The sequence below is a fragment of the Jaculus jaculus genome, chromosome 10 (genome assembly GCF_020740685.1).
Source record: "Jaculus jaculus isolate mJacJac1 chromosome 10, mJacJac1.mat.Y.cur, whole genome shotgun sequence".
Taxonomy (NCBI): domain Eukaryota; kingdom Metazoa; phylum Chordata; class Mammalia; order Rodentia; family Dipodidae; genus Jaculus; species Jaculus jaculus.
In genome coordinates, this window is record NC_059111.1 from 21,148,445 (window position 1) to 21,166,103 (window position 17,659).

The window sequence follows — 17,659 nt, forward strand, 5'->3', positions numbered from 1 at the left end:
CTAAGGACTTGTGTCCCCAGTGTCCGGCGGTTCTCATAGGAAACAGGAAAGTGCTTTTGCAGGGTGGTGACCGCTGTACCAATGCTAGGTTCAACTGAAGGAACAATGGGGTGTCCGGGGCGTGTTGTGCAGGTGGTCTGGGTGCCTGGGCTTTTGTGTCTTTGCAATGCCTTGCGAACCTGGGGATAGAGTACTGGGTCCTTGTAATTGGCAGCTGCGTGTGGCGCTTCCGCTCCTGTAGGCATTGTTGCGCGCCTGTTTGGGGGTGTGTGCAAATGCTGGGCATGGGACAAAGGATTCCAGAAAGTCTAAGCTGTCACGGATGAAACGACCCTTCCTGTGAGTCCAGTTCACTAGGTCCACCAGAGACAAGAAGAGAGGGGTCAGTGTGAAGACCTCTGCAGACCGCAAACAGTGGAGTCAGTGGAGGGTCAACTCCAGAGTGAGGGAGTAGGTAGGGGAAAAAAAGATGTACGGTCCCTGTCTTCTGGAGAGAGATGACAGCAAGCCATCCATTGAATCCCTAGATTTTTATTGAGCTCCACCCATGCCCAAGAGAGAGGTTTCTGGACATAGACGACTCCGGAAACCTAGGCTAGATGGATTCGGGATATAGGGCTTGTTAGAGGAGGGAAGCTGGAGTATGTCACCTCTTTCCCTCGGTTTGCATTTGCAGGAGACATGATGGCGCCCCTTCGAATCCTGGGCTTGGCCTGGGCGCTGCTAGGAGTGGCCGCTGCGTGTCCTGAGCCCTGCGCCTGCGTAGACAAGTACGCTCACCAGTTCGCGGACTGTGCCTACAAGGAGCTGCGCGACGTGCCCGAAGGACTGCCGGCCAATGTGACCACGCTGAGTCTGTCCGCCAACAAGATCACGGTGCTAAGGCGTGGGGCCTTCGCCAACGTCACGCAGGTTACGTCGCTGTGGCTGGCGCACAACGAGGTGCGCACGGTAGAGTCCGGGGCATTGGCCGTGCTCAGTCAGCTCAAGAACCTCGACCTGAGTCACAACCTCATCTCCAGCTTCCCTTGGAACGACCTGCGTAACTTGAGCGCGCTGCAGCTGCTCAAAATGAACCACAACCGCCTGGGATCTCTGCCCCGGGATGCCCTCGGGGCGCTGCCGGACCTGCGCTCCCTGCGGGTCAACAACAACCGGCTGCGCACGCTGGAGCCCGGCACCTTCGACGCCCTCAGCGCGCTGTCACACCTACAACTCTATCACAACCCTTTCCACTGTGGCTGTGGCCTTGTATGGTTGCAGGCCTGGGCCGCCAGCACCCGCGTCTCTTTGCCCGAGCCCGATTCGATTGCGTGTGCCTCGCCTCCTGCGCTGCAGGGGGTGCCCGTGCACCGCCTGCCCGCCTTGCCCTGCGCGCCGCCCACCGTGCGTCTGAGCGCAGAGTCGGCGTCGGAGGCTCCTGGCACCCCTCTGCGCGCCGGCGTGGCTTTCGTGTTACATTGCAGCGCAGATGGCTACCCCACGCCCCGCCTGCAATGGCAACTTCAGATCCCGGGTGGCACTGTAGTCTTAGAGCCACCGTTCCAGAGCAGGGAGGACGACGGAGACGGGGCAGAGGACGGAGAGGGAGACGGGGACCTGCCTACCCCGACCGAGGTCCCAACCCCGCCTCCTGCGCCGGCTTGGCCCGCGCCCCCAGCCACTCCGCGCTTCTTGGCCCTCGCCAACGGCTCCCTGTTGGTGCCCGTGCTGAGTGCCAAGGAGGCAGGCACCTACACATGCCGTGCGCACAATGAGCTGGGCGCTAACTCGACGTCGGTACGGGTATCTGTGGCTGCAGCCGGGCCTCCAAAGCATGCCCCCGGCCCTGGAGGAGAAGCTGCCGGGCAGGCCCCGACCCCCGAGCGCAAGGCCACAGGCAAGGGCCGGAGCAACAGCGTCCTGCCCTCTAAGCCTGAGGGTAAAACGAAAGGCCAAGGCCTGGCCCGAGTCAGCTTCTTTGGGGAGACGGAGGAGGAGCCGGAGGAGACCAGCGAGGGAGGAGAGTCCCCGGAAGATCAGATCAGTGCGCATCCTGGAGAGGAGAAGCGCTGTGGCCTCGGGGACCCGTCTCAGTACGTGTCCAACCACGCGTTCAACCAGAGCTCGGAGCTCAAGCCGCACGTGTTCGAGCTGGGCGTCATCGCGCTGGATGTGTCGGAGCGAGAGGCGCGGGTGCAGCTGACGCCGCTGGCCGCGCGCTGGGGCCCTGCGCGGCCGGATGGGGCCCCCGCCGTGCAGCGACCTGGACGCCGGCCCCTGCGCCTGCTCTACCTGTGTCCAGCCGGGGGTGGCGCGGCCGTGCAGTGGTCCCGCGTGGAGGAGGGCGTCAACGCTTACTGGTTCCGAGGTCTACGACCCGGCACCAACTACTCGGTGTGCTTGGCTCTGGCTGGAGAGGCGTGCCACGTACAAGTGGTGTTCTCTACCAAGAAGGAGCTGCCTTCCCTGCTGGTGATCGTGACCGTGAGCGTGTTCCTCCTGGTGCTGGCCACCGTGCCCCTGCTGGGCGCCGCTTGCTGCCATCTGCTGGCCAAACATCCAGGCAAACCCTACCGTCTGATCCTGAGGCCGCAGGCCCCAGACCCGATGGAGAAACGCATCGCTGCGGACTTCGACCCACGGGCCTCCTACCTTGAATCGGAGAAAAGCTACCGGGCAGGCGGCGAGGCAGGAGGCGAGGAACCAGAGGAGGTGCCCGAGGAGGCGCTGGACGAAGACGCCGAGCAGGTTGACCCGAGCGGGGACCTGCAGAGGGAGGAGAGCCTGGTGGCGTGCTCCCTGGTGGAGTCCCAGTCCAAGACCAACCAGGAGGAGTTCGAGGCCGGCTCTGAGTACAGCGACCGGCTGCCTCTGGGCGCAGAGGCGGTCAACATCGTCCACGAGGTTAATGGCAACTATAAGCAGACCGCGGGCTGAGCCCCTGGCACTACTGGCTGGCCCATTTCCTCCTGCCGCCTTGGGTACCTCTGGCAGCTACAGTAGCCTTGGGCTGGCAGGACTTTACCCACCCCTACCTACCCCACCAACCTTCACCTGCTCCGCACCCCCAGCCCTCCCCAGCCTTCACTGCTAGGGACTTGCGATAGAAAAGTGGGCCGAATTCATGCCTGCCCCCCACCTCACCCCACCCCCCACCCAGCCGGTCATGGTCATGCTCTGGGTGGGCTGAATCCCCCCCAACACCCCACACCCAAAAGCACAGTGCCGAGGCTCCGAAGTTCCCTCTAATCAGTCACCATTCTCTGCAGGCCAGACAGTCTAGGCCCCTCCATTCCCAACCTGGGGCCCGGAAGCAGGGGCCGTGGGCCACATCTGGCGGTGACAATGGTTGGTTCGGGGACTGGTCCCCGATGGTCAGGACATGTCACCGACCGCGGACAGTCGTGGCTTATCACCTGGACCTCGGCTCTAACCCTTCCCGGTTTGCATGCGTCAGAAGCTGACCTAATTTTTTTTTTTTTTTAGTCCCAAAGCCCCCTCCCAACAGCGGTCTACAGCCTTGTGTCCCTCCATCCGCCCTCACCCTCTCCCCACCCCACCCCCGTTTCTGTACAGCTGGAGTCAAACCGGGTGCCTGGGGCGCCTTTCAGCTCCACACTCTGATTTTTTTTTTTTTTTCCTCCTTATTTTCGTTGTTCTCAAAGACAGCGACGTTCTGGGTCTGGTGCTAATAATCCCCTCCCCCTCCCCCCGCCACCCCCCCCCGACATCCCCAACTTCCCAATTCCTGGGAACCCGGGTGTGCAGGTGTCAGGTGTGAGAGAGGGGGAGCATCCGTTTATTTTATTATTATTTTATTCCCTCCAATCTCTCTCCTAAACTTAAAAAGCGCGCGGGACCGCGTGCCCCTTTGCCCGGGGAGGGCGCCCGGCTGGGGTCTCGGGCCAATTGCGCTGTCTGTCCGGTGTCTGTCCGGTGGCGGCTGCGCGTCGCCGCGGCGGCTGCCCGGATCCCCCCCCCCCGCCTGTGGCCCCCGGGACGTGGCTGCTGGCGCCCAGCGCGTGGCTGCAGCGGGACCCGGAGGGTGGGGTGTTGGGGTGGGGGGTCCCCGGCCCCACCCACAGTGTTGTCCCTGGCCGAGCTTAGAAGTCGGTGTCCTGTAAAGTGTGACTGTCTAGTGTAGGGGGCGGGAGGGGAAGGAGGAGGGGGAGGACGAGGGTGGGCGCGGCGCGGCGCGGGGGGGGGGGGCTCCGACGGGGTCTGGGCTTTTCTTTCTTTCTTTTTTTTTTAAATGAAAACGTCGAGGGTGGGGTTTGGGCTTCGAGACCAGCCCTTCTCGGCTTCAGTGCAGCACAAGCGTGGCCCCTGGGCACAGTTGCCCAGGGAGCCCGCATCCTTTTCTAAATAACTTCTGTATGTAAACAGTCAATAAAGCAATCGATTTGAAACTGCGCTCCTTGGCTTTTTTTGGGGGGGGGGGGTGCAGGGGTGGGGGACCACGGTGACAGGAAGCTGGGGATTGAAGGAGGAACTCAACAGAAGGTAAAAGGCCCCTAGGTAGCCTCCTCCCCCATTAGGGTCTTTTGTGTGATTTCGTGTTTGCCTGACCCGGCCTGTTACTGCGCTCTAGGCCCTCTTCTGGATGCTTCCAAATCAGGGGTGGAGAGGTCACATCTCTTGAGATGTGGGGGGCGGGGGAGTGTTGGAAGAGGGGGAGAGCACCCAGTGATTGCAGACCAGGAACACCCGGGTTTCTCAGGAAGGCTATGCACACATGCAGTCTCTTTGGGCTGAGACTTTTGGTGTGATGGGGTGTGGCGCTCTCTCTCTCTCTCCCCAACCCCCCTCTGGACTATCTACTCATTGATTTTCAGCACCAGCCTCCGAGTTTTCTCAGAACCCTCGGTGGGATTGGGTGGGGGTGGAGCTCTCTGGCCAGGTTGCTGTGGCATGCATGAGTGAAGTCCCAACACCCATTTTCACAGCAGGCAGATGATAGCGGATAAGGGGGGAAAGTGGCCAATTGTTCGCTCCACAGGACCGGCTGACACATTAGCTTCAGCTCAGTGGCGTGCCTTGGGAGTGGGTAGCAGTGCTTCGTGGGCGATGCGTGGACAGCTGCCAGGGTGCTGAGGTGGTGCAGTAGGGAGTCAGCGTTGAAAGCGCGCTCATTTGACTGTCCTAGAAATGGGGATCAGGAGAAAGGGGCATGAAGAGTGGGTGCTTTGTTCCTGACCAGCCAAAGGACTGGGGCTGGACTCCCTGGAAGAGAGACAGGAAGCAATCAGGAAGGGAAGTGGAAGAGAAGCGAAATGAAGGGAACGTATAAAAAAAATCCATCCTAGAGTGGAGTTTCAAAGGGAAAAGTCGGGGGAGGGAGGGAATTACCATGGGTTATTGTCTATAATTTTGGAAGTTGTCAATAAAAATAAATTAAGGGCTGAAGAAATGGCTTAGTGGTTAAACTCTTGTCTGTGAAGCCTAAAAACCACCGTTTGGAGGCTCAATTCCGCAGTACCCACCTAAGCCAGATGCACAAGGGGGCACATGCATCTGGAGTTTGTTTGCAGTGGCTGGAGGACCTGACACCCACATTTTCTCTCTATTTATCTGCCTCTTTCTTTCTCTGTCTGTTTGACGATCTCAAATAAATAAAAATTTAAAAAAGTTTTTAAAAATCCAACCTAAACTGGGCGTGGTGGTGCACACCTTTAATCCTAGCACTTGGGAGGCAGAGGTAGGAGGATCGCCGTGAATTCGAGGCCATCCTGAGACTACAGTGAATTCCAGGTCAGCCTGAGTTACAGCAAGACCCCTACCTGGAAAAACAAACAACAACAACAAAAAAAAAAAAAACAAAAATCCAACCTAGAGTGGAGTTTCAAAGGGGAAAGTAGGGGGGGGGGTGTCGGATTACCATGGATTATTGTGTACAATATTGGAAATTGTCAATAAAAAAATAAATTAAGGGCTGGAGAGATGGCTTAGCAGTTAAGGCGTTTGCCTGCAAAGCCAAAGGACCTCGGTTTAATTCCCCAGGACCTCCGTAAGTCAGATGCACAAGGGGGCACATGCATCTGGAGTTTGTTTGCTGTGGCTGGAAGCCCTGGCACACCCATTCTGTCTCTCTCTCTCTCTCCCGTCTTTCTCAGTCTCTCAAATAAGTAAATAAAATTGAATATAAAATAAATTTGAAAATCCATCCTTTCCCTCCCCACTTCCCCTCTCTGTTTTTTCGCTCACCCTTACTGTGGTACCAGGTCTCGTCTAACTGAACCAATGTATGGTTTAGGAACAAGCCCAGGTCAGAGGCTGCACATTCGATCCTGGCTACAGGCCTTTCTCCTGGCTGGGACACTTCTTGGTGCCTGAGCCCAGGTTCCCTTCCCACACCAGCAAAGCTGTTTCAAGGAAAAATTTCTTCTGCCGGCCACAGCCTGAATTCTGCCCTAGGTTCTAGCCGAAACCCTGCCCAGAAGCTCTGTTCATTGCCAGAAATACCAACCTTTAGGAAGACCAGTCCTGCCCATGGGTAGGGGGCAGGGACTGGCTTAATTCCTGGAGCTGGTTCAGGGAACACACACATACACACACAGGATTGTACCTGTTTGCATGCCTGGCTGGGCCAGTGTGTGCTTAGTGGTTTGAGTCCCACCAGATCTTCTGGCCATGGGTCTCCGGTGGGCAGAAGGGCTCCTTCCTGTCCCTCCCTGTTCTAACAAGGAAGCCTTCATGAAGCATCCAGGAATTTTCAGCGCTCACTGGGGAGGAAGCAGAGGTTGCTGAGAGTTCAGCCTTTTCTTTGCCTAGGATTAAACTTCCTAACAGAAGAACTGACACTGCTCAGCTAGACTCTGCGCTCCCTGGATGAGACCAGGCCACAGGACAAGACCAGGCAAGTGAGGACCCCAAGGACACAGGTGCCCAGGCTTCTGCTGACCATGCGCAAACATACCAACCCTCCCAGGAGCTCTCTGGTTTCTGTCTAAAGGTTTGCACACGCTCAGAGTGGCCCCTAGCCTCTGGCTTTCCTTCCTAGCTCCATATAATTAAAAAAATTTTGTCCTCTTTTTTTTTGCTGTTTATTTGAGAGTGACAGAGAGAGAGGGAGAGAGAGAATGGGCACGCCAGGGCCTGCAAATGAACTCCAGACGCGTGCATCCCCTTGTGCATCTGGCTAACATGGGACCTGGGGAACCGAGCCTCGAACTGGGGTCCTTAGGCTTCACAGGCAAGCGCTTAACCGCTAAGCCATCTCTCCAGCCCTCCATATAAATTTTATTCCTTCATTTCCTCTTCTTCTTTGCTCTCTGCAGTTGTTTCAGTTTAGCTCCCCAGTTGAGGTTCAGTTCTTTGTGATGGTGTGCCCATCCCGCGATTATTTCTTTGACCTGTACATACCCAGGGATGGAGGGGTCATTATCCCACTACCATCACCAGTCAACTGTTGAGAAGCTGCAAGTGTGTCCCTTCCGTCACCTCTGGCCTGACCCTGCCACTAACTTGTGCCCTGTAAGAACCTTCAGGGGTAAATAAAAATATTAAAAAAAAAAGAAAAGAAAAGAAAAGAAAAGAAAGCCCTTTTAGGGCTGAAGGGATGGCTCAGTGGTTAAGGTGTTTCCCTACAAAGCCAAAGGACTCAGGTTCGATTCCCCAGGACCATGTTAGCCAGATGCACAAAGGGGGCGCACACATCTGGAGTTCATTTGGAGTGGCTGGAGGCCCTGGTGCGCCCATTCTCTCTCCCTGTCTCTCACTTAACTTAGCTTTCCCAAGGGTGTGTGGTCTTAAAACATTATGTGATCGCTACACAGGAATGGAGTCTAATGAGCTGAGGACTATGTCTTTGAGTATCTTATATGTCTGTGTATGCAAGCATGCATGCAAGTGTGTGTGTGTGTGTGTGTGTGTGTGTGTGTGTGTGTGTATCTAAATGTGTGTTGAGAGACCTGGAAAATGGTCAGAAAATGCAACATGACAGCAGTGGCCTCAGAACTCAGAGCAATGTGTCAGGAGCAGTAATTCTTTGAGCTATAGAAACCAGATGCCCAGGATGTGGCCTTGAATCCAATCAGAAACCTGTCTGTAGAAAGGTGATTTGAAAGGAGAGCTTCCCTGCAAATATTTCTAACTGACCAGCTAGCATGGGAAACATCCTGAGGACCACTGGAGACAATCCATCTCAAAGGAAGGCCGGCTTCTGTGAGAAAGCAGCCGCAGGCGTGGACGGCTTTGCTGCCGGGACTGGTGTCTAGACTGCGGCCTTCTGCCTGTGACAGCCACCTGACAACTACTGCCGTCCTCATCTCCAAGACCAGGCAGGGCGGAACACGTCTGGACTACCACTTCCTGACAGCCATGCCAATTTCAGTTTTCCTCCCCGGTTCTCAGGGCAAAGCACGTTGGCAGGCAAGGGGTAGGGTGGCATCTTGCGGCAGCTTTGCTTCAGAGCCCCAGATGTGGAATCCACTCCAGGGAAAAGAGCTGCCATGTGTATGCAAGACGCACGGCCTGCAGAAACAGGACCATGACCACACGAGCGCTGAGCAGGGGAAACGAGCTGACCTTGTCCTCTTGAGAAACTAGGGCGCAGGGGGCTGGAGAGATGGCTCAGCAGTTAAGGCGCTTGCCTGCAAAGCCAAAGGACCTCAGTTACATTCCCCAGGACCCACGGAAGCCAGATGCACAAGGTGGCACATGCAGTGGCCGGAGGCCCTGGGGCATCCATTCTCTCTCGCTCTCAGTCTGCCTCTTTCCCTCTCTCAAATAAATAAATAAAAATTCAAAACAAAATCTTTAGAAAAAGGGAAAACTAGGGTGCATACCTAGGAGAAAATGAAGTCTAGGCATCAGAACCAACACTTGACTTGACAAACTCCTGTACCTTACATATCTGCAACACAATGATATTGACAAGAAAAATCAAGCTAGAAAACTAGGGCTGGGCATTCCAGTTGTAACATGTCAATTAATTGACTATTTGTAACACACCTACTCACACCTAAATGCTCAATGACAAGATTTTTCCTTAGGGTTCAATAGGGAATAGTTATGTTGAAAATGAAAGATCTCATGTGACTGGCATATGGAACAGAATGAATTATAAAATATATTGCAATATTAATATTTAATTCAAAATATGACCAATATTCTTTGTTTTGTTTGTGTGGGGGGGGTTCCATCACTCTCATGTGTGGAAGTCAAAAGATAACCTTGTGGTGTAAATCCTCTACTGCCATGACTTTTTTTATTTTAGAGAAAGAGATAAAGAGGTAAACACAGAGAGAGAGAGAGAGAATGGTGTGCCAGGGCCTCAGCCACTGTAATTGAACGCCAGATGCTTGCGCCACCTAGTGGCCATGTGTGACATTGTACTTGCCTCACCTTTGTGCATATGGCTCAAGTGGGATCTGGAGAGTTGAACATGGATCCTTAATCTCAGCATGCAAGCACCTTAGCCACTAAGCCATCTCTCCAGCCCCTGCCATCGTTTTTTTGAGATATAATCTGTCTTATTTCTGCCACTGAGGGCAAGCTAGTTTGCCTAGAGAGCTTTGTGAATCTCCTGGTTTCATCTCCCATTGACTTAGCTGCACTGGCATTACAGACACATGCACCACTTTGCACCCAGTTTTACCTGGGAGCTGGGGATGTGAACTGTCAACTGGCTTGTGGAGCAAGCACCTTTAACCACTGAGCCATCTCCCTAGCCTCCAAATATGACTAGTATTCTTAAAATGATTTGATACAGATTTTTTATTGTTGCTTTTTTGAGGTAGGGTCTCGCTTTATCCCAGGTTGGCTTGGAATTCACTATGGTCTCAGGGTGGCCTTGAACTCATGGTGATCCTCAGCCTCCCAAGTGCTGGGATTAAAGACATGTGCACCACACCTGGATCCTGATATAGATTTTTTTTTTTTAAGCCAGTCAAAGACCTCACACTAAGTAGAAATAGAAAATCAATCTGGTTGAATTAAATCAGTTAGAAAGATGTTATAGCACCCCTTGGATGAATAAGTACTCTGAAGATGCTATGATTAAAAAATTGTGCTAATTGTGTATGCTTTGTTTAGACATGGAACTGTAAGTTTAATAATTAAATTTAAGTCCACATGGAACAAAGAGAATTAAAGTACACGCACACACACATATATATATATATATATATATATTATCAACTGTTTATCAGTTAAACATGTCCCCTTGTGTATTAGGAGTTAATTTCATTTTGGCAAATTGGATGCATTTTCCCTTAGCAACACTCTAGCAAACTGGTCCTTAAATTGAGTCTAAAAGCCATTCAAGGCCTATAAAGCATTTCAGGAAAAAAAAAAAAAAACTGCCATGATCACAGAAATTAGAGAGGAACTTCATAAGAATTGATCAGTGTGGAAATGGGGAAAGAACAAGAATGGGAAATTAATTACCAAATATATTCTAATAAAAGTGACTTACTAAACATTCAGACTTGTTATTCTAATGTCCCTTCCTAATGTTAACACAAGTCATCAGCAATAGTAGCCAACATTTGTCAAATTTTTTTTTTTTTACTGACAACTTCTATACTTAGAGATAACAAACCATGGTATTTCCCTCTTCTCCCCCACTTTCCCCTTCATAACTCTACTCTCCATCATACCCCCTCCCTCTCCCCATTAGTTTCTCTTTTAATTTGTTGTCATCATCTTTTTCTCCTATTATGAGGGTCTTGTGTAGGCATTGCTAGGCATTGAGAGGTCTTGGATATCAAGGCCAATTTCTGTCTGGACAGTTGTATGTAAGGAGTTCTACCCTTCCTTTGGCTCTTACATTCTTTCCGCCACCTCTTCCACAATGGACCCTGAGCCTTGGAGGGTGTGAGATGTTTCAGTGCTGGACACTCCTCCGTCCCTTCTTCTCAGCACTATGTTGCCTTTTGAGTCATCCCAGGGGTCATCACCATCTGAAAATAGAAGCATCTCTAACTAGAAGTGAGATTAGCATGAATATATGAATACGAACATTAAGTGTAGTGCATTCAGGGCAATTTGGTGGGTGAGTAATATATGCATTTATCCAGACAAGAGCAGGCTTTATACCCCTAAGGCTCATGACTTCCCCTGCCATAGGCTTTTGATTCAGTTTTCAATACTAGGCATGTATTACCTCCCATGGAGCAGGCCTTCAGTCCAATTAGAGAGAAGTTAGTTTCTCCCAGAGCAGACATGCCACTATTGCACTTGTTCAGTCATTTGGCCTGACTGGCCAAACTTGAGGCTTCCAGTGTCCACTGTTTACACTGCTGATGACTTCTGTCTCCCATAAGGCTACTTACAGTGCAGCTTTCTCAAGCTTTCACTTGGCTGGGCTACAGGGAGAAGGTTTTCTGCTCAGCACCAGCTTGGTTTCTCAGTGACTTTGCCACTCAGGCATGCGAAGTCTTCAGCAATAGGGTCTTACCATTTCTTTCTCACGGGAAACCAAGGGCCTTGGCAATAGCCTGCAATGTTTTGGAGGCAACAGGGACCTCCCTGGCACATTTGTCAAATTCTTGGTACACTCTAAACCTGTATTAGACTTCATAAATAGCATTTGACTAATCCTTATGTGATCTGTGAGAGCTAACGCAACTATGATTCCAGTTTCCAGTGACTTGCTGAAGGTCACATGCCTGGTGATGTGCAGGACTGAGGAAGCTTGTCTAGTTCTCTGTTCCCATGACTGAACTCTTAGCCATCAAGCCAAACCACCTCCTGATTCCTCTATAAGTCAGACTTTCTGAAGGATAATATGTCCTGTACATTATTAAGTTTGCTGGTAGCAACAGAGTTCGTCCAGAAAAAGGAGATACTCTTGTTGTCTCTTATTTCTCAAAATACCATTATTTCCCTCATTATCAAAGGAATGCATGCTTAAGTCTAAGGCAGGAAGATTATGAATTTGAGGCCAGCCTGGACTACATAGTGAAACCTTGTCAAAACAAAACAACTTCCCCCCCCCACAAAAAAAGCAAAAGAAATGCTTGCTTAAACTAGGGGCTGTCTTCTGTTGCTATTGGGAATGTAAATGGTTGTCGCCACACAGGAAAATGTTTGGTAGGATACAAGAGTTAAAGGTACATATGCCTTAAGTCTCACCACATACACCCAACAGGTATGAACACTTAGGTCTGTTGAGAGAAGAAAATCTTTTGGTGGAGATAAGCGAGGCAGGCAAGCATAAGAACAGTTTGCCAACCTGGGACTCCTCTTGGCTTGTGCTACACGCACACATGTTTCCTAACAAAGCTTGGCAACCTGGAATCCCCACTCTGCACAGAGCTATACGTACGGCCCTTTCCAAACAATGGAACGTTACCCCCCTTACCAACTCCCTGTTTCCGTTCAATCCTGTGCCAAATCATATCTGGGAATGGGGAGACAGGGGGCCAATTCAGCTTGAGCCAGTTTGGGGTGCATGCTTAGTTAAGACAAATTGTGTCCTCTGAATGAACTTTTAGGGTAAAACCTCTATTTACCATCTTGGACCTATGCACGAGTGTAAGTGTATATTATTAAAATCAACTATGTCATGAGAAAGGACATGCGTGGTGACAATAAAGGCTTACGTCACCCAAGCCTGCCAATCAAAACAGAGAATCCCCCCATACCTTGAAGAAACCAGCTGCTTCTCCTGGACTCCACAGAAAGACCCCAGGAGCCCACTGCTCTTTCTCAGAGTGCCCCAGGTGCACTTTTCTCTCTAATAAAACTTCTTGCTGCCTGGCATGTGTCCTCATCTTCAGTTCTTTGAGCCAAAGGCCCAGAACTTGGGAACACACAGGGCAGACAAGACCACTGCTAAGGTCAGCATGAGAATGTTCGTGGCAGGCTTACCAGAAATGGTCTCAAAGTGGAAATACGCCAAGATGTGCACAAAGAGTGGGATGGAGGCAATAACGGTGGCCTACAACGGAGTACTACAACAACAACAAAAAAAAAAAAAAAAAAAGAAGAAGAGAAAAACCTAACCATAGCTGTATGCAGAATGGTACACAGCTGTGTACAGTGCTCAGTGCAAAAGCCAGCCACAGAAGATATGTCTTCCATGTTGTCATTCACAGCACGTTGAAAGACAGGAAAGATAAATCACTGAATCAATGATGAAAGAAGTCAGAGTGGGACTGGAGAGATGGCTTAGCAGTTAATGTACTTGTCTGTGAAACCTAAAAACCCAGGTTCAATTCCCCAGGACCCATGTAAGCCAGATGCACCAGGTGGCACATGCATCTGGAGTTCCATTTGCAGCAGCTAGGGGCCCCAGCATGCCCGTTCTGTCCCTCCCTCCCCCTCTCTCTCAAATAAATTTTTAAAAAAATTAAAAAGAAGTTAGAGTGTTGCAGAAGGTGCTGATCAGAACTAAGGGGGGGGGGTCTAAGGAGTCACTTGGGGTGCTAGAAATGTTCCAGCTCTTTTTTCTTTTTTAAAAAATCTTTTATTATTATTTTTTTTAATTTGAGAAAGAGAGAAAGAGGCAGAGAGAGGGAGAGAGAGAATGGGCGTGCCAGGGCCTCCAGCCACTGCAAACGAACTCCAGATGCATGCGCCCCCTTGTGCATCTGGCTAATGTGGGACCTGGGGAATTGAACGGAGGTCCTTTGTCTTTGTAGGCAAATGCCTTAACCATTAAGCCATCTCTCCAGTCCTTCTCCCCCCGCCCCTTTTTAATGAGAGAGTGAGAATGAGAGAGAGAGAGAGAATTGGCATGCCAGGGCCTCTAGCCACTGCAGTCAAACCCCAGACACGTGCGCCACCTTGTGAGCATGTGTGACTTTGTAAGCACGCATCACTCTGTGCATCTGGCTTACATGGGTTCTGGGGAGTGGAACTTGGGTGGGTCTTCAGGCTTTGCAGGCAAGCACCTTAACCACTGAGCCATCTCTGCAGCCCTGCTTCAGATCTTGACCTAAGTATTTACCAGGCTGCGTGCATATGTCAAAACTCATCAAGCTATGTACTTAAGATTTGTGTCCTTGGTTGTATTTGTTACACATCAAACTTTTTCTTTAGAGTAACCTTTAGGAGGGCTGGGGAAGTGGTGCCGTGGTTAAAGGCGCACTCACAAAGTCTGCCAGGCTGAGCTCAATTCCCCAGTACCCATGTAAAACCACACGCACGCAGTGTGGCGCATGCAACTGGACATCAAGACCCTGGGGCGTCCATTGTCTGTTGCTCTCTCAAGTAAATAAATAAATAAACATTCTAAAACTAACCCTTGGAAATAAGACAACAAAATTATACATGCTGATTATAGATTTGCTCTGTCCAAGACAGCAGCTATCAGGCACGTGAATTTTTTTTAAAAAAAAACCTTTTAGTTAATTAAAATTAAGTATATACATTCGAAAGTTTAGTCCTTACATCACACTAGCCACATTCCAAGAGTCTAATAAATACATGTAGCCAAGGGCTACTGTGTATGAGGCAGCAGAAATATAGATAGCATAAAAGAACCTTCTATTGGGAGTGCTGTTACAGAAAAGGGGAATATACAGAAATGTATTTTTAAAAACTATTACTTTGGGGCTGGAGAGATGGCTTAGTGGTTAAGCGCTTGCCTGTGAAGCCTAAGGACCCTGGTTCGAGGCTCGATTCCCCAGGACCTACATTAGCCAGATGCACAAGGGGCCACATGCGTCTGGAGTTCGTTTACAGTGGCTGGAGGCCCTGTCACACCCATTCTCTCTCTCTTCCTCTCTCTGTGCCTCTCAAAAATAAATAAACAAAAAAAAAAGAACTATTATTTTAATTCCCCTAGTCAATGAAAACCATAGTTAACACTTCATATTGCTTCCAGTTTCTAAGATTTTTTTAAAGTTATTTAAAACATATGTTATGTCTATTTATTCATTGATGAGACAGAGAGAGAGGCAGAGGGAGAATGGGCATGCCAGGGCCACTAGCCACTGTAAACGAACTCCAGATGCTTGCGCCAGTACATACATCGGGCTTATGTGGGTTCTAGGGAGTCGAATCTGAGTCCTTAGGCTTCACAGGCAAGGGCCTTATCTGCTAAGCCATCTCTCCAGCCCCTTTTCATTGTTATACATGCAATATATAAATGTAGTATTGTCCTAAAATAATTAAGTATCAATACATTGAAATGTCCCTTGACCATTACTTGCAACTCCAAAGCTCTCTCAGTGGTGACTGACCACTCTTAGAATATCATTTGTCTTGGGATGATGAGATAGCTTAGTGGTTAAGGTGCTTGCCTGCAAAGCCTAAGGACCCATGTTCTACTCTCCAGATCCCATGTTAGCAAGACACACCAAAGGTGAGGCAAGCACAAAGTCTCACATGCCCACTAGGTGGCATAAGTGTCTGGAGTTTGATTACAGTGGCTGAGGACCTGGTGTGCCAATTCTTTCTCTGTCTCTGTCTCTGTCTCTCTCTCTCACTAAAAATAAAAATAAATATGATATGTATTTCAGACCATGTTTTGCCTGTACTCACACGCATGCAACCCAACTCAGAGAGGTCTCCCAAGGACGCCTAGAGGTCCTTATCCCTACTATCCACATCCTACCAGATTCCCGGGGCTGTCCTCCTCATCTCAAACTACTACAGTGGCCCCGGAATATTGTGAGAAAAATCAGGCAGGAAGCAGTCACAGAACGGACAGGTGCTGTTCCCATAGAGTGGTGGTGTCGATGAAATGACCCCCTGTGGGGGCATTCGTGTGTTTGGAATACTTGGTCCTCAGCTGGTGGCAATTTGGGAAAGCTGTGGGGCCTTTGGGAGGTGGAGCATTGCTGGAGAAGGGATGTCACAGGGGCGGGCCTTGGGGTTTTATAATCCACTCCTCTTACCAGTGGCAGCTAGCTCACTCTCTTTACTGCTTCCTGCTGCTGTGTGGTACTGTGAGCCAGGTTCAGGCTCTGCCGTGTTTTCCTCACCATGATGCAATGTGTCCTTGACGTTGTAAACAGGAATAAGCCCTTTCCTTCCACAGGCTCCTTCTGGTCAGGTGTTTTGTCCCAGCAACCAGAAGGTAGCTGCAACACCAGCTAGGTATTAACTGTGAATCCAGGAAAGTTTTCGTGAGACAGGATCTCATTAAGTAGCCCACATTGGCCTTGAACTCTTGACCCTCCTGGCTCCTGACTGCTGGTATGATAGGTTGGGTGCCACCATAGCCTGCTTCAACAGCCTTGGCTCCATGCAGGTGGTATGGGGAGCTAACCTGGCCCCTGTGGACAAGGGCCCAACTGACTGGGCCTCTTGCCAAGATGAAGTCTGGAGTATCTACAGTCTTTCCCACAACCCACTGGGTGGGTCCTTTGCTGCCCTCGTGAACATCACAGGGGAGCTGGAAGTCTTGTGAGGACACCCTGGCTCTCACTGTACCCCCATGACATTTCTCTCAAATCAGACCAGTTCATCTCTCCATGTTTACCTTTTATAATTTTTTTTTATTAGCAAGGGGAAAGAGAGAGAGAGAGAATGGATGCACCACTATGCATCCAGCTTTTTGTGTGTACTGGGGGTCAAACCCGGGTTGTTAGGCTTTGTAGGTAAGTGCCTTAACTGCTGAGCCATTTCTCCAACCTTCCATGTTTATTTTTTGAGCTCTGTTCTTAATTCATTAATTTTAAACCCTCTTCATTTTAACACATGCCTTTATAAATATTACATGTTCTGTAAGTACTACTTTAACAGATCTTTCAAGTTTTGATAGGTGGTGTTTACACTGTCATTTAGTTTTGAATATTTTATTTCTGCAAGCTTTGTTCTTGGGATCATGAATAATGCAGACACATGTTTTAATTTTTTTAATGTATTTTTTTCTGCTGCTTTTATTGTGTTGGGTTATGCTGGGAGGGTGTTGTAGGGGTGGGCAGGAGGGAACAGAGTCTGATGTAGCCCAGGGTAGCCTCAAAGTTGCTATGTAACCAAAAATGACCTTGAACTTCTTCTTAAAGATATATTTTTAAAACTTATTTGCAAGGAGAGATAAAGAAGAGAATCAGCAGGCCAGCGCCTCCTGCTCTTGCAAACAAACTCAGACATATGAGCTACTTTGTGCATCTGGCTGTACATGGATCCTGGGAAACTGAACCCAAGCCATCAGGCTTTGCAAGCTAGTGTCTTTAACTGCTGAGCCACCTCTCGAGCCAATGATGCGGTTTTAATTGACATTATCATGAAGACCTTTGTCATTAGTTATGTGGCTGTGGTGGTTTGATTCAGGTGTCCCCCATAAACTTGGGTGTTTTGAATGCTGAATTCCCAGCTGATAGAGATTTGGGAATTAATGCCTCCTGGAGGCAGTGTATTGTTGGGGGTGGGCTTATGAGTGTTATAGCCAGCTTCCTCTTGCCAGTGTTTGACACACTCTCCTATTGCTATCGTCTACCTGATGTTGGCAAGGAGGTGATATTCACCCTCTGCTCATGCCATCGTTTTCCCCTGCCATCATGGAGCTTCCTCTCAAGGCTGTAAACCAAAATAAACCATTCCCCCCCGCCAAATCTACTCTTGGTTGGGTGATTTCTGCCAGCAATGCGAACCTGACTGCGACAGTAGCCATATGTGTTTTCTTCCACGCCACCTGACACCCCGGCCTGGCTTCTGATGTCACGTCTCTAGCTATCTTTTCATACCTCGTCCACCTTTAAAGACCCTTGTGATTGCATTGATTCCACTCAGGAAAACTGGGATACTCTTCCCATTTCAAAATCAACTGATGAACAAT

At 50.0% G+C, this 17,659-nt stretch overlaps 2 protein-coding genes across 2 annotated transcripts in view; both read left to right on the forward strand.

Annotated features, from left to right (window-relative positions):
- Positions 1-811, forward strand: part of Pml (PML nuclear body scaffold) — a 62,885-nt gene extending 62,074 nt beyond the window's left edge. Inside the window, exon 10 of the mRNA XM_045160959.1 lies at positions 677-811. Within this exon, the coding sequence (XP_045016894.1) occupies positions 677-685 (9 nt within the window). The 3' untranslated portion in view covers positions 686-811. The remainder of the gene's footprint in view (positions 1-676) is intronic.
- On the forward strand, positions 682-4,121 carry Islr2 (immunoglobulin superfamily containing leucine rich repeat 2). The gene has a single exon (XM_004666695.3). The coding sequence runs from the start codon at positions 682-684 to the stop codon at positions 2,917-2,919; it is 2,238 nt and encodes a 745-aa protein (XP_004666752.2). The 3' UTR covers positions 2,920-4,121.
- The last annotated feature ends 13,538 nt before the right edge of the window (positions 4,122-17,659 follow it).